This window comes from Carlito syrichta, unplaced genomic scaffold, assembly GCF_000164805.1.
Source record: "Carlito syrichta isolate Samal-C Ts95f unplaced genomic scaffold, Tarsius_syrichta-2.0.1 Scaffold308104, whole genome shotgun sequence".
NCBI lineage: Eukaryota > Metazoa > Chordata > Mammalia > Primates > Tarsiidae > Carlito > Carlito syrichta.
The window spans coordinates 76,364-91,486 of NW_007252200.1; the positions used below are offsets into that span (position 1 = coordinate 76,364).

At 53.8% G+C, this 15,123-nt stretch overlaps 1 protein-coding gene across 2 annotated transcripts; it reads right to left on the bottom strand.

The window, feature by feature from the left end:
- Positions 1-121: 121 nt before the first annotated feature.
- PRPF40B (pre-mRNA processing factor 40 homolog B) lies at positions 122-14,871 on the bottom strand. 2 transcript variants are annotated; one of them, XM_008064917.2, is made up of 25 exons: positions 14,796-14,871; positions 13,884-14,027; positions 13,546-13,611; positions 12,834-12,861; positions 12,576-12,601; positions 12,339-12,449; positions 11,921-12,041; positions 11,808-11,832; positions 11,386-11,595; positions 11,037-11,166; positions 10,890-10,954; positions 10,210-10,374; positions 9,977-10,085; positions 9,459-9,609; positions 8,097-8,230; positions 7,322-7,436; positions 7,091-7,182; positions 2,675-2,791; positions 2,337-2,474; positions 2,033-2,128; positions 1,738-1,824; positions 1,356-1,533; positions 1,017-1,078; positions 762-905; positions 122-681 (listed from the first exon to the last, which is right to left on the bottom strand). In XM_008064917.2, exons 1-25 carry the CDS (start codon positions 14,811-14,813, stop codon positions 589-591), a joined length of 2,625 nt encoding a protein of 874 aa, XP_008063108.1. In that variant the 5' UTR covers positions 14,814-14,871; the 3' UTR covers positions 122-588. The 2 variants fall into 2 exon arrangements, with proteins under 2 accessions (XP_008063108.1, XP_021571671.1); XM_021715996.1 differs by having other exon boundaries at positions 1,738-1,827.
- Between the last annotated feature and the right edge of the window lie 252 nt (positions 14,872-15,123).

Sequence of the window (15,123 nt, forward strand, 5' to 3'; positions counted from 1 at the left end):
CCAGGCACACAAAGGGAGGCAGGCCTGCTGTGAGACACCAGCGCCCTCTGCTGGGCATGTGCAACCTGTCCAGTCCCCAGCCTGCCCCAGCAGCACATGGAGGAGACAAAAGAGTCACTGGCCATGTTATAAATATTGTTCTTTAAAAAACAAAACAAAACACACGGACGTTGAGTCCTGGGGCTGGAGGAGGAAGTGGTGGAGCCCCAGGGCAGGCAGGAGCAGGCACTGATGCTAGAGGGTGAGGACCCTGCCCTCTGCCACCCAGGCTGTGGCCACCAGCCTGTCACTCTTCTCTGGAGACCCTGCTCACACTTGATCTACTGGCATCACCCGCTTCACATGGCATGTACCACCCACCTCTGGTCTGGGGCTGAGGGCAAGGATTGCACTAGTTGTCCGGGGAGTAGGGGACCCTTAAACACCAGGAGCGACCTGCAGAGGTGCCAACAGTGGTGTGTTGGGGGTGGGGTTACTTTAGAAAAAGTGGACACAGACCAGACTAAGGAAGAAGTCTGAGGCAGGAGGTGAAGGTGGCCCGGGAGCCACAGCCCCACACAGACCCGAGGCAGAGGGCAGCTCGCCAGGTCACTGGTGGTCGTCCAGCTGCTGGAGGAGTGTCCGCCGCCGCCGCTCCAGCTCGCCTTCACTCAGCTCACTTTCTGACGTGTCCCAGCCCGTCTGTGGGAGCAAAGGCACAGCTCACCTAAGCTACCAGAGGCCTGGTCAGCAGACTGACAGCTGGGGCCCCTGCTGCGCACCTTCTCCTTCTTGATTCCGAAGCCTGGGGAGCGGTTCGGGAGCTCTGTGGGTCGGAGCTCCCTGTCCTTGTCCTGTTCTTGTTCTTTCTCATCACTTTCCTTGCCAGCTTTCTCCTCAGGGTCTGTCTCACTCTCAGGACTGTTCTGTAAGAGTCCAGAGCCCTCCTCAGTTCCTGGGAAGGACAGCCTGGGAGACGGGTGGAAGAGAGTTCACAAAATAGGAGGGTCTTGGGTAGAAGTTCCTTCTCAACTCACCGACTTATGTCTTCTCTTCTTTGTTTTCTTTTTTGGTTTCTTGGCTTTCCGAAGGCCGTGATCTGCAGATAGAAAAGTCCTCACTAAGCCCTGGCAGGAGAAGGGAGGGCTCATTCTTTTCTCTGCTCCGGCCCCTCTGTTCACTTTCACAGGTGGGCAGCCTCGTGGTCCAAGGAAGTCTGAGTCGGTTGTATTTTTCTCCCAGTTTCTTACCTAGGCAGGGGCAGGAAGTTCTTTGACTCTCCCACAAGTTCAGCCCTCCCAATCCACTCTACCCTCGGGGGCTGGGGCTTGGCCTGGGCCAACGGTCCTCCAGCTCCCAGGCTAATAGCTGCTCACCCGATCCAAGGAGAAGGTGGGAGGAAGGGGATCCCCGTCCTCCAAGGGCAGCACCCCCACTTTCAACGGAATCAAGTGAGGAAGAGGGCTCAGAGCCTGACTCCGAGGGGTTCCGCCGCCTCCGTTTGGGGGGCCGGAGAGACGGTGGGGGCAGCTCCTCCTCTTCTGACTCAGAGCCCTGGGCAGATCAGCAGATACGTGTCAGCGCAGAGGTTCTCTGGCCTCCAGAAGCCCTCGTCTGGGAATTGGGGACAGAGAGGAGGATCCAGGGCCAAAGGAATCCTCAAATCTCTCTCCAACAGAGACGATTTAGGGGAAAAACAAAAGTTCATCTCCCCAAAACAACCCAGCCTCACCGACATCCCTTCTATCCCCAACTCACTGAGGGCGAGTGGGAGCGCTTGCGATGGTGCTTCTTGCCCTTCCTGCCGTGCTTTCGGCCTTTGGTGTGGAGGTGCTGGCATTCGGTCTGCTGGAGGCAGAGGAAGAAGGGTGAGGACTTAGCCCCAGGAAGGACCCGGCCTCCTAAAATCTGGCTTTGCCTCCCTCCCTCAGGCCTCCTCTTAGCTGGCCAGGGAAGGGAGAGCCCTAGGGGTGAGAGGCCCCTAAGGTCTCTGTTGAGTTGGCCTAGGGAGTTCAGGGGCCTGGGACAGATCCAGAGGACAAGGCAGCCTCACCTCCAGCACCTGTAGGAACTCCCGGAAGAGCCGGATCCGCTCCGACTCCAAGGTGATCTGCTCAAAGGCTGAGTCGCACACAAAGCGCTCACGGACCTTGAACGGGGAGAGCACTGCTGATCAGACCAGGCCCCACTGGGCCTGGCCTGGACACTGCCACGAGCACAGGGCAGGGCTGGGGCAGAGGAAGGAAGGGAATGAGCTGGCCCAGGGCTGTGTTGTGGCTGGGGTGGGCCCTCGGTGGTGGAGAAGCACCGCTGCCCTCAGGCTTGAGGGGTGTGTGGGGCCAGGCTGCACTCCTGACCTCTTCCCAGGCTGTGCCTAGCTCCAGGGCAGGCACGGCCTGCCTCAGCATGCTTCGAAAGGCAGCTTCCCTGCGCCGCATCCTTCGTGCCTCCTCCTTCTCCCGCTCCCGCTCCCGCGCCTCCGCTTTCTCCAGCAGCTGAGAGGAGAAGGGACACAACAGGGTCACCCAGGATGGTGGATGCCCACTCAGGCATACCTTAGGAGGTGGAAAGTTAGGGTGTGGGCTTCACCATCATCCCCAGAACTGGGAGTAGTCGGTGGGGCAGTGAGTGAGGAGTGGAATGAGACACCGGGAGGAGTCAGGGGACTGAGCCCACACCCTGCCCAGCCCCTCACACTATTGAAGGTCAGCTTGATGTTGCCTGCGTCCAGCGCGGCAGCCCTCTTGTCAAAGCTTATGACGTGGGCGAAGTCTTCGAAGGCTGTGTTCACTTCCACGCAGAAGCCCCGGTCCTGTGGGCACAGCAGCACATGAAGCAGGGGCACCGTGGGCCTATGGCCCAAAGCTGGCAGGCAGAGGGGTCAGACTACAGGATGGTCAAGAAGGCTCTGCCCCCAGAAAAGTGCACAGGACTGTGACATGCCTCAGAAATTCAGAGTCCAGTCCTCATCTGACACCTCTGTCCCCATACCTACTCTTGGTTTAGACATCACACGGAGCTGAAGGGGCTGAGGGCTGTCTCCCAGCTGATGACTGAGCTTCTCATAATCAGCTCAGTGATCTCTGGCTTGGAGCTCTGGTCCCAGCTAGGCCCTCCTGCTGCCCCATAATACTTCCACCATTCTCGATCACACCTGCTGGGCCCTATCCTGTGGCTTGATCTATTGAGTGCGTACTATGTACCAGGTACCATGGTGAGTGCTTCATACACATGATCTCATTTAATCCTCATGGTTCTACATTTAATCCTCATGGTCCTGGTATCCTAATTTTAACAGAAGGAGAAACCAAGGTTTAGTGAAACTAGCACTTGCCTAAGGTCTCAGCTGATCATGATCCCACCTCAGCTGATCATGATCCCACCTCCAAAGCCTGTGCTTTCAAGCACCCACCCACCCAGGTCACTTAGTCCATGGGAGAAATGGAGGCCGCCAGGTGTGCAGCTTCCCGCCAATATTAAAACATCTCCATGGGCAGGCTCTGTGCTTCTCAGTTAAGCCTCAGGACATCCCAGTGAAACAGAGGCTTAAAAGATTGATCTCACTTGGCCTACGATGACATGAGTGGTAAGTGAAGCCACTGGAGCTTGAGGCAGCTGGGCACAAGCCAGATTCCCTTCCTCTTCCTCCACACAGCTGACCTCTGGCCTTCCTGCTGACAGCAGAGGCATGCTCCTCTTGCTTCTTTCCAAGCGTACATCCTCAACCTTTCCCCACCCTCTCCAGCCCATCTCAACACGTCGTTTCCTCTCAGGGAACTACAAGCTCAGTCTCACCCCCGTCACTGGCTCTTTCTATCAAGCACACACCTCACCTGACCTGGAAACTCTCCACCCTGCTCTCACCCTCCTCAAGCTAACCACCTCTGCTCGTTTCCTTTGTTTCAGAATCTCTTGAGATGCAGCACAAAGGAATACACATTCATTGGAGCCTATCATAAGAAAGGCATGTTACAAATGTTATTTAATTCTCACAACTGTGCATACAAAAGACCCCCAATTTACAGATGAGGAAACTGAGGCTCAGAGACATGTGACTTGCAGAGGTCTTAGGGCCAATGAACAGCCAGGAGTTACCTAAAGCATGCCACCCCCAATGCCACCACCTTCACAACACTACTCTTCCAGAGGTTGCTCATGTCCTGAAGTCAAATCCAATGCCTCCCTCTTCATCCTTGCTCGTGCCCTCTCCGGGTCCTCCTAACTTCCTGTCACTCTTGCTGTGCATGTTTCTGAGAACAGCACTTAGCTCTTTCCTACAGCCTGATTATTCTCTCCTGCAATCTCATCCTTCACCTCTCCTGGTTTTCAGACCCCACTAGACTGGATATGAATTGCTCAGACCCTGCAAATTAAACAGTTCCTGTGGGCACCTCTCTCTCCACCCCCCATGGATCTCTCAGGCCCAGGTCTCTCTTCCTCCTGCTCTAAGTCCAGGGCTCTTTGCATTGTCCTATGGGATGAGAGGTGCCACACAGTCCACCTGGCTGTGGATGGCCACAGGGACTCCTGGCTCATTTGTTCTCTGTAGGCAGGAACCCAAATAAAGAAAAAGGAAGGGAACTGCTTTCTCAGGTGATATAGAGAGACAAGACTCCTATAAAGGCAGGCCTATCAGTGGGACCAGCACTCTGTGGCTAAAAGTTACTGTTCCAATAAAATTTAGCTCTCCTGGGATTAGGTTTTCTACTTTATAATATGCTGTTTAAAATATGATATTTGTAGCTGGGTGTAGTGGCTCGTGTCCACTTTGGGAGGCCAAACACTTTGGGAGGCCAAGGAAAGAGTACTGCTTGAGGCCAGGAGTTTGAGACCAGCCTGGGCAACACAATGAGACCCCGTCTCTACAAAAATAAAAAAATTAGCCAGGCATGGTGGCTCATGCCTGTAGTCTTAGCCTTGTGGGAGGCTGAGGTGGGAGGATTGTTGAGCCCAGGAGTTCAAGGTTAAGTGAGCTGATCATGACATTGCACTCCATCCTGGGCAAGACTGAGACCTAGTCTCTAAAATAAATAAATGAAGGTAAAATATATTTACTTCATACCTCCCTGCCCCAGTATGCTGTTGAGAATAATTCCTCAAATGGAGTTCCTATTTTCTACAGCCCTGTTCTTCCTGCTTAATCCTTACCAATGGTGCCACCATATACTGACCAGATACCTCTAACTCACTCCTTCCTTTCCCTTAATTTAAGAAAATAACCTGTCAATTCTACTTCTTAGTGACTCCATCACACTGACTTTAAACTTTCACTTTTTTGGTAACAGCAGAAACATTTTTAAATAAAAAAATCTTATTAAAAAGATGAACACAGGGAAGCAGCATAAGATCCCACACACTCAGCCCAGGCTGGCTTGTCTGAAGGCACCTGCCAGAAGGTCCCACAGCTTGCTCTCCTCATCTGCCATCCCCTATCCCCTGCCTGAGGTCTCTCTGCCCCCACCCCCACTCCTCTAACATCCTTACCCACAGCCTCTAAGATCTAGTGCGTCTCAGACTTCTGTACCACCAAGAAGCCCCAGCAGCAGGGGAAAGGTTTGTGGATGAGTCAGAAGAGGATGACTCAAGCTCAACATTCATCTGAATTACTTGTCACTATCACTTTTAGTATCTCCAGGTTTCAAGAACCATCCTCCGACCACTGCCTCCACCGCCACCTCCCCCAAGGACACAAGTGAATGCTCTAGATGGAGAGGTGCTACTACACACCATCATCAGTGGCTTTTCCAAGACACCATCTGATTATATTCCGGTTCCTCATTACTTACGAGGTAAAAAATCCACATGTCTTATTTTAGCATTCAAGGCACTTGACATGCAGGGCTCTACTTCCAAACTGTGGTATTGTAGTTCCAGAGAAATAGAGGAAATCACAGGACAATGTGATACATCTTACCTAATGGTAAGTCATTTTAAAATATTAAATTTATATTAAACAGAGAGGTAACAGGGTATTTAAATGCAACAACTGCATGAATTCATAAGGCAAAATATAAGGCTACATGTGCAGTGGGACATTTCTAGCTTTATATGCAGCACCAAATTACTCTTCTCTATAATTAGGTGTACTTTGCTGGAACATTTGCTATTTTTTCAGATGAAGAAACTGAGGCTCAGAAAGGTTCAGTGACCTGTCCAAGATCACACAACCAGCAAGAGGTTAAGCTGGACCCTTTCCCCAGGCAGTCTATCTCCAGTCCTGCTCCTAACCACTGTACTGTGCTGGCTTCTCAAACGCATTGGAATGTTCTTTACTTCCACAAAGAAGTATGCTTTCTCCTGTTTTTTTCCTTTTGGAACACAAGGTTCTCTTCAGCCATCATTTGCTAACTCACTTTCCCACTTCTGATAGACATGGATATTGAGAACTATTTCTCTTCTCCAGTAGAATAAAAGTAGCAGTGCGCAAGTGATGGCAAATGGCAGCTGGCACTTGCGGCAGGTGCAGGAAGGCGCTAATGAGTGCTGAGGATAAGGATGACTTGCCCTTTCTAAAAGGGCAGTGGTGTCTCAGCTCAAGTCTGCGAAAACGCCTTGCAAATCCAGCCCAGGGCTGCTAGATAATCCAAACTGACACGAGAAGCTCAAGATTCAGATTTCCACGTGAAATCTCCTGATTTTAAGATGGTAGCAACACATTCCAAAGTTTTCTAAAACTCTGCACAGGTCATCCAGAATGATCAGTGGGCTGCCAGTTTACAATTAGCTATGCTTCTTGCTCCTCAAAGTTGGTATCCTCTTCCCACCCCTTGCCTTTGCTCCTATAGTACCCTGTGTCCAGAATGCTCTATCCTCCTCCACCTACTCACTCCTAAAGGGGCAGTTCAAATGTCAGTTCTTCCAGCTCCTGTCAAACACTGGTCCCTCTGTGTAACAGTTATCATATCTATCTTCCTCCTATTGGGCCATGAGCTCATATGGGCAGAAATTATGTCTTATCCATTACTGTCCCAGTGCACAGTAGAAGATCACAGTGGTTATCTGCTGAACCAAGTTGCAATTCTCCAACAAACAGGACTTATCAGGGAGTCCTGTTCAGGGAGTGTGCCCTGCACCCAGTCTGCATCCACCCACAGCCTCAGGCCTCCCTCACCTTAAGAATGTCCTTAATGATCTTCTTCTCATCATGAAATCGTGCCTTCAATTCTTCCACATAGAACTTGAACAAGTCCAGCGGGGTGGAGCCTGCGGGGAGGGAGGGAGGGGGGCCTGGCGGGCGGCAGCTTCCCAAGGCCTAGGGGTGGGGCCGAGGACAGGGCCAGGGAGTGGGAGAGGCTGGTAGGGTAGGAAGCCAGGCCAGAGAAGGGGAGCCTGGCTGCCTTACCCGGCTGGCCCAGCATGTTGGCAAAGCGGACATCAGTGCTGACTGCTGGGTACAGCTCCATCCAGGTAGACATAGAGTGCAGCTGCCCTGTCTCATGCAGCTCGTCCAGGAAGGTCTGAGCAAAGAGAGCCAGTTATAGGAAGAGTGAGATGAGGAGAAAAGCAGAGCCACAGAGTGAGAAGGCAAAGAGAAAATAGCAGAGGGAGAGGCAGGGACAATCCAGATTGAGGAGATACAGGCAAGAGAGGCAGATGGAAAGAGATACAGATGTGGAGGCTAAGAACAATACAAAAGGAGAGAATGTAAATACAGAGAGGAACAGAACAAAATAATGAGAACAAGCCAGCCTGGGAGGCAGAGAAACAGAAGCCTGCCTGCAGCACACCATTCCCTGCACTTGGCTTCAACTTTTCTATGTTACAGTAAAGGAAGCTCCATCACTACAACTACCATCACCACCACTGCCACCCTGTTCCGAAGCAAGTCAGGAGGATGAGCTCTGTCTGGCTGGCTCCCCACCCACAGAAAATAAACATGGCCCTGATGCCAAGCTGTGCCTCTAGAGTGCTCTCTGCTGATAGTTTCCAGGTTGTGTATACACATCCAGTCATGAAAGAGCACAGGCCCAGAACTGAGGCAGAGAGGTCTCATGGAATTTGCATAGGGCTAGGAACAGAAAAAGCAGACAGCCTAGCCAAGAGGAGGCAGGAAATAGGTGAAGAGCTTGTGGTCTGGGGCAGAGCCGAGCTCTTATCTAGACGGGCATTCAAGATACCTGGAAGGCCTCCCGGTTCTTGCGTTGCTGGCGGCGCTCCCGAAGCCGGGCCCGCTCCCGTTCCTCCTCCTCCTCCCTCTCCAAAGCTCGGATGTGCTCCTCAAAGCAGATCAGTGCATCTTCCTTGTCCATGTCTAAAGGTAGGGAGGTGGCTCAGTGAGCACTGTCTCAACAGGACACCCTCTTTGACTCCAGATCCCCTAGTGTTTCAACGATGTTGCCACTCTAGGTGCTAGGGACACCCAGGGTGGTAGGGAAGGAGTGGGGAGAGGGCTCTGTGGGAGCAGCCACTGGAATGCTAGTTCTTGAAGACCCTGGGAGGTTCACTAATTGTATTTTAAAAATTAGCAAGTATTTAGCTCTTGTGAATTCAGTTACTAAAAGCCATCATACGAAACCAATTGTCTTAGGATCTAAGGTTGCACATGTTATGGAACTGGGAATTAATCAGGTTTTTTTTTTTAGTCAGAGTATCACTCTGTTGCCCAGGGTGGAGTGCAGTGGCATGCTCACAGCCACTGCAGCCTCGACCTGCTGGGCTAGGTGATCCCTCTGCCTCAGCCTTCCAAGTAGCTGGAACTACAGGCGCATGGCACCATGCCCAGCTAATTTTTTGATTTATTGTAGAAACAAGGTCTCATCAAGTTGCCCAGGCCAGTCTCAAACCCTGGACTCAGGCAATCCTCTTGCTTTGGCCTCCCAAAGTGCTGAGATTACAGCCTTGAGCCACTCTGCTTGGCCTTAATCAGGTTTTTTGGTTTTTTTTTTAGTTGGAGTCTCACTCTGTTGCCCAGACTGGAGTGCAGTGGCCGCTGGGCTCCGACCTGCTCGACCTGCTGGGCTCCGGCGATCCTTCCACCTCCGCCTTCCAAGTAGCCGGAATTACAGGCATGCGCTACCATGCCCGGCTGATTTTTTGATTTATTGTAGAGATGAGGTCTTGCTGCCCAGGCGGGTCGCTTTAATCAGGTTTTCACGCAACTTTAGAAAGTGAATTTCTGATTATCATCAGTGATTACAGGTCAGCAACAGCTTATTGTAACCTACGTGACTAGTTAGGGTCCACAGTGCTATAACGATTTAAGACTATATTCTCATGAGCTGTAGCATCATCACCATCATTTCCATCTCTAGGACTTCTGACGCCTATCTCAGAGTTCTTCCTCCAAAGACACACAATTTCTAATTCAACAGTGAATCCTACAGAGAGGGAGGGGTGTTCTGAGACTGAGTGAATGCTGGGGACTCCCAGGATATCCAGGAGGGAAGGAGGTACACGGCAGTGGTATGAGGCAGACTCTGGGGTCCCAGGTTCAGTGAGGAAAGGGAACGGAATAGGTGGGAGCAGAGACTCAGGCTTACTCTGCAATTGATGGTCCTGAGCAAAGCTGGGGTTATCCATGAGGTACTGCTGGGCCTGGGACCATGTGGTTTGGAAGTTGACACTACTCATCCCATCCAGGATGCTCTTCAGGGCCTGGATGTTGCGGCGCCGGAGCTGCTTGGCCTGTTCCTGGGGAACCACAGGATCAGGGTGAGGCAGGGTAGGCCAGAGCTACACAAGCAGGCCTGGGCAAAGGAGAATCTGGGGAAAAGGTAGTTAGGGAACCTTAGGGAGAATGCCAGACTCAGACCTTCCGGTTCTGGGGAAGGCGGGGAGCACAGGTTACCGACCAACCTCTCAGAAACTCCTTCTTGCCCTCCCACGCCCAGGGCTATAGGCCCAGAGCAGACATGGGGGATGTGCAAGTGCCACACCAGCTTCCAAGTCAGGAGCTGGGACACTAGGAAGTGGAGAAATGAATGGCCCACAAAGAAGCAAAGACAAGGAGAGTCCAAGATGAGACTGGGGCTGAAGAATCTAGCCCAGTGACCATTACCTTCTCCTTCTTGGCCAGGAAGAAGAGGACATCATCATAAACCTCTTTTCGATCCCTCTCAGGGACCACAGCCCAGACCTCCAGTTCCCCAAAGGTCTGCTCTGCCCGCCTGGGGAGAACATGGGTGGTAAGAAGACAGGCAGAGGACAGAGACCCTGGGCCTCTGTGTTCTCAGGGCTGCCAGGGCTGCCCTGGCCTGCCCTGCCCTGCCCAGCCCAGCCCAGCCCCCTAACCGGTAGCGGGTGGTGGAGGTCATGCGTTCATGCTGCTCCAGGAAATGCTGCAGGGTCTGTTTGGCCTCCTTGGCCCTCAGCCGGGCTTCTTCCTTCTCCTCCTTCTCCCGCTGCGCCTTGTAGGCATTGAATGCCTGCTTTTTCTCACTCAGTTTGGGCAAGGCACTGGGGTGGAGAGGATGGGAGTGGGTTGGGGATAGAGGAGGTGGCCTGAGTCACCCTACACAGCCCACAGAGGAGGATCATGGGACACTGGGGAAAGGTCTCCACAGGGCTGAGCGGGGGTCCATGCAGGGGCAGAACAGGCTGCAGGGGCCCCAAGGGCACAGACGTCTTGGACCTGACCGTCTGGGAAAGGCAGGAGTGAGGGAAGGGCAGTGGCTCCAAGACACTGCCAACAGACCACCATCAGACCTCTGCCCTAACTAGCATCCCTTTTCCCCAATTAATTTGATTCCACTTGATTCAATTCAACAAGCATTTATTGAATGTCTCGTGTCAGATACCTTTTCCTCTTCCTTTTCCTGGAAGCCTTCAGCTTTTCTTCCCCTTGCACCCCACCCCAGTCTACCACTTTTCTGACTGGCTCCCTTAGACTGGGAGTTAAACTGGGTTTCTCAGGGAGACCCTGGCCTAGCTGCTCTCAGGAGCAGGGCCTGGCTCCCTCTGCCCAGGCCTACCTGTAACGGGGGTCAGTGACCACCATCTTCATGGCCTGTTCCCACGAGGCATTGGAGGGGACAGCCTGGAATGGAGTAGGTGAGGGTCACGGAGCCTGCCCACTCCCAGCCCCCTCTAGGCCTCCCTGGGAGCCCCACACCCAGCACCTTGTCCCTCAACAGCTCCTTAAACGCCTGCTTCGCCTTCTCCCGGTTGCTCCAACTGAGACCAGACCGCTCTGGTTCTGGCTTCGGTTCTTCCTCTTCCTGCTGTGATGGATGGTGCTGTCCAGCAGAACTGGGGGGCACAGGGGACTCAGCCACAGGGCCCCAACCCTCATAGCTTTCAGCACCCAGTACCCTCGGCAACACAGTGCCCACCCTTATTCCCCAAGGCAGCCTTTTCCTGCCCTCAGGACATGCCCAGATCGTCACGTGAGGCCTGACAGAGGACAAGGGTTGAGCCAGGCTGGAAGCCTGAAGCCAGCATCAGGAATGCCTTGGCGGCAGCCCTCACCTGCCAGGGCCCTCCTCCAGCTGCTGCAGGAACCCCTGCTCCAGAGGCTGGGTTGCCTCCGACACATCACAATCTTCACCCCCACCTGGCTCAGGTTCCAGGAGGCCTGTGGGCACTGGGGTGGGGCCAGGAGGAGCCGGTGGAGGGTCAGGCTGTGGCTGAGGAGGCTGTGGCTGTAGTGTCTGTGGCTGCTGCAGCTGCTGCTGTTTCCTGCAGGTGAGCCAGAAAGGCAATGTCCAGGAGTAGAGCAAGGATAGAGATGTTCGGGGGCTGACTGATCTCTCTCTCCTGGACAGGACTGGGGCCAGAAAAAATGACTCCGCAAGGAGACTGAGAGCTGGTTCTTCCTCCCAGGGTAGAGATAATGGAGAGTCTACTCCCACCCCCCCAGGAACACAAGGATGAATGGGCAGGGCACTCACCCTGCAGCCTCTTGTTTGACTAAAGCTGCAATGGGAAAAAACAGCACGGTCAGTCCCAGGGCAACAAGGAACACCCAGAACCCCTGACCGGGCCTACCCCCAGGACCCCTCACCCTCCAGGTCATCCAGATCCTTGGGCCGGGTCCAGCGGGACTCCTTACTCTGGTTGTTATAGTAGTAAGGTTTGCCTGTGTCTGACTTGTACTCTTTCCAGGGACACTGGGATAGCAGCAGCTGCAAGAGGATGGGTCGGGGACATCAGTGGGCTGGACATGCTCTCCAGCCAGGCAGGGGAGCTAAGGGACCCAGTAGGCAGAGAACACAGGAGTCTTTAGCTGCCACCTGGCCTGGCTCAAATGGGGGAAGGCGGCTCTCCTGAGATCCTAGGGAGACATCTCCAGGGATGGGGGGCAGTCAGGGATCTTGGGATCGAAGGAACCATCATGAGTATGGCTAGAGACTCGGGGGAGGCCAGAGACTTGGAAGGGTCAGGACAGCTGAAAGGAAGGGCCAGAAAGCCCCACTCAGGACCTCTGCCTTGGACTTGAGCACGCTGGGCTTCTCCCACACGGACTGCTTGTCGTCAGCATTGTAGTAGTAGATGCGCCCATCAGGGGCCACATGCTCACTCCATAGGGCCCTCTGGGGGGGGCACAGAATGGTGGTCAAGGCCCCTTTCCCAAAGCCTCACCTCACCCCAAAGATTTAACCATCAGCCCCCCACTCTTAGCCTTTCTACCCAGACATTCCTGAGCTAGAAGAACTCACCGGAGGGCCTGTCCCAGCCACAGCAGCTAGAAAAGAAACCACGGGAAACATACTAAGTCCTTACTCCAAACTTCATCTTATTCCCACCTATTCATCCCTTATTCCAGCCCCAATAAATATCCCCCTGGTCCCATCAACATCCCAGGCTCCCTGGCATCCCAACAGGCATGATCCAGGGTGGGCTCCAGTCCACGGTCCCCTCTCCCCTATACCCCCCAACCTCCGAGTCTGGGGGGAGCAGACCCCCAGAAGACTCACAGCTGGCGGTGTCCGCACCCGGAGCCGTCTGCCGAAGAAAGAGGAGGGGGAAGGGTTGGGGCCAAGCCTAGTGGCCCCCAGGACCCAGGCCATGGGGGATGGAGAAGCAGGCCAGGTCAGGATCCATGTGTCCTGCTCCCAGAGATCTCTGCTCTCTAATAGGCTTCCCAACCCTCCAGGGCCTGGCAATGATCCTGGGGGGAATCGCACAACAGCTCCTTTCTTTGTTCTCCTCAAGTGAGAGCATTTTGTTGAGTCAACTCTTAAGGCCCATCTCTTCACAGTGGATACCAAATTCTACATCCTGCCCAGACTCTACTAACTGAACAACAGCACAAAAAGATACAGCGAGATCCTCAGGTGCTGATGACTCCTTCAGAGACAGAGAATATGAAGATGGACTATATTCACGTGTCCACAGAGTGTGGCTCTGGGAGGATAAAGAGTGTTTGGCGCGAGTGTGTTCCTTGAGGGAGCCAGGCAGGGCATGGGGAGTAACGAGAGGATGTATATGCCCCTTTGGGCCTGAGTGGAAAACCAGAAGAGCTGAGCACATGGCTGGCAAGGAGGATCTGAGCATGGGAAATGCCGCCAGGGACCAGGGTGGACACGACGAGAAGAGGGAGAGAACAGAGGCCAAGACCCCGTACTCCAAGTCAGACCCACAGAACTGCAGGGCAGAGCCTGCTTCCTGCCGACCCTCAATGCTTACCGCTGCGGTTACAGGCACTGCTGGCATCAGCATTCCTGGCATCATTGGAGGGACCATTCCTGGTATCTATGGAAACAAAGACAAAAACCAGCCACCAAGGTGAGGGCAGGCACAGTCCTGAGATGCTGCTGGGGTCATAATCCTCACGTGGGCACCTCCACAGGCAGTCCCCAGATTCTGGCCTTCACTTTGCCTAAGGGTTGTCTGAGTCATTCAGCAAGGGTCTGGCCCACAGCTCCCTTCCCTCCCAGTTTCTGAAGCCCAGATGCCTGCTCTCATTTCCATCCCCAGCTAGACTAAATGGTGTTCTGAGGCCCCAGTGGAGAGCAGACTATTACCTGTGTGAGTGGTGGTGGTGCCCCCATTGGTGGAAGCATTGGGGGCAGGATGCCAGGTGGCATGGGGGGAATGGCAGGTGGTCTCTGACTCATGGGGGGTAGCCCCATCGGAGGAAAGGGTGGGGGGATCCCTGGAGGGGGCATCTGGAAATTAGGAAGAGAAAAGATACTGAGCAGAGAAGACTGCCTGTCGGAAGCAGAGAAGATTTGTCAGGAAATATCCGCCTCCCACCCTGACCCTCCACCCAGCACTGAGGCAATCCCCAGGCTTTAGTTTGAGAAGCACTGGGCATAAAACTGCCTCCCTCCGTACCACTGAGAAAGATTGCTAACTGGGGATGCTCTCTGGGTCTGACAGGCAAACCCACAGCTTCTTGCTTACAAGGGAAGGGAGAGGGAAAAGGGAAGTGTAACAGCAACAGACTGCAGCTGGAAGGCGCCACCTCTTCAGTTCTCCCCCAAAGAGGCCTCTCAGATGAAAGGGCAGAAGGCAGGTACCTAGGTTTCAAGTCCCCCAGTCCCCTGCCTCCCATCCCTTTCTCTCCACCTCATGACCAGCGATGCTATTCCAGCCCACGTTCTGCGGCATATTTAAAGAGCACAGGTAAAGAGTAGTGAAAGAGAAAGACAGTCCCACCCTGCCCTCACATGAATGGGGTCTTTTCCCTTCCACATCTCCTACCTCCAGCCCCCAAGGACAAAAAGACAAAAGGGGAACTGTCAACTTGAAGGACTGAGAGCTTCACAGCAGCCATCCCCACCCCAATGCCCGAGTATAACCATCCCTCTTCCAAGGGCAGAAAAAGGGGGCACTACACAAAAACTGTGCTGGTGCTACAGCAGTGGTTAGGGGCTAGGGAGCTGGGGGTGCAGGCTGGAAAAGCCAAGCCCAGGGAAAGACATAAAACTTACGAAGGGTGGTGGCATCATGGGGGGCCCCGGTGGGAAGGGGGCAGGCGCTGCTGGGGGCCGGGGACCAGAATCGGGAACCGACTGTTGAGGGAGAGAAAAGTCATAGGACCCAGGATGGGCACAGAGATGGGCTTTTGCAGAAGGGAAGCAGAAGTGGTGAGGATGAAAAAGGAGGATAAAGTTCAGAAGGAGGGTCTCCAAGCCCGACTTCTTGCCCACCCAAGCTCGGAGCCCTGGGTAGGTTTGCTCTCTCTTGTGCCTGCCCACAGCCAGTTGGCCCAGCCCCTTCAGTGTTTTATTTGGAAGTTTCCATTTTGCCAAAGCAACA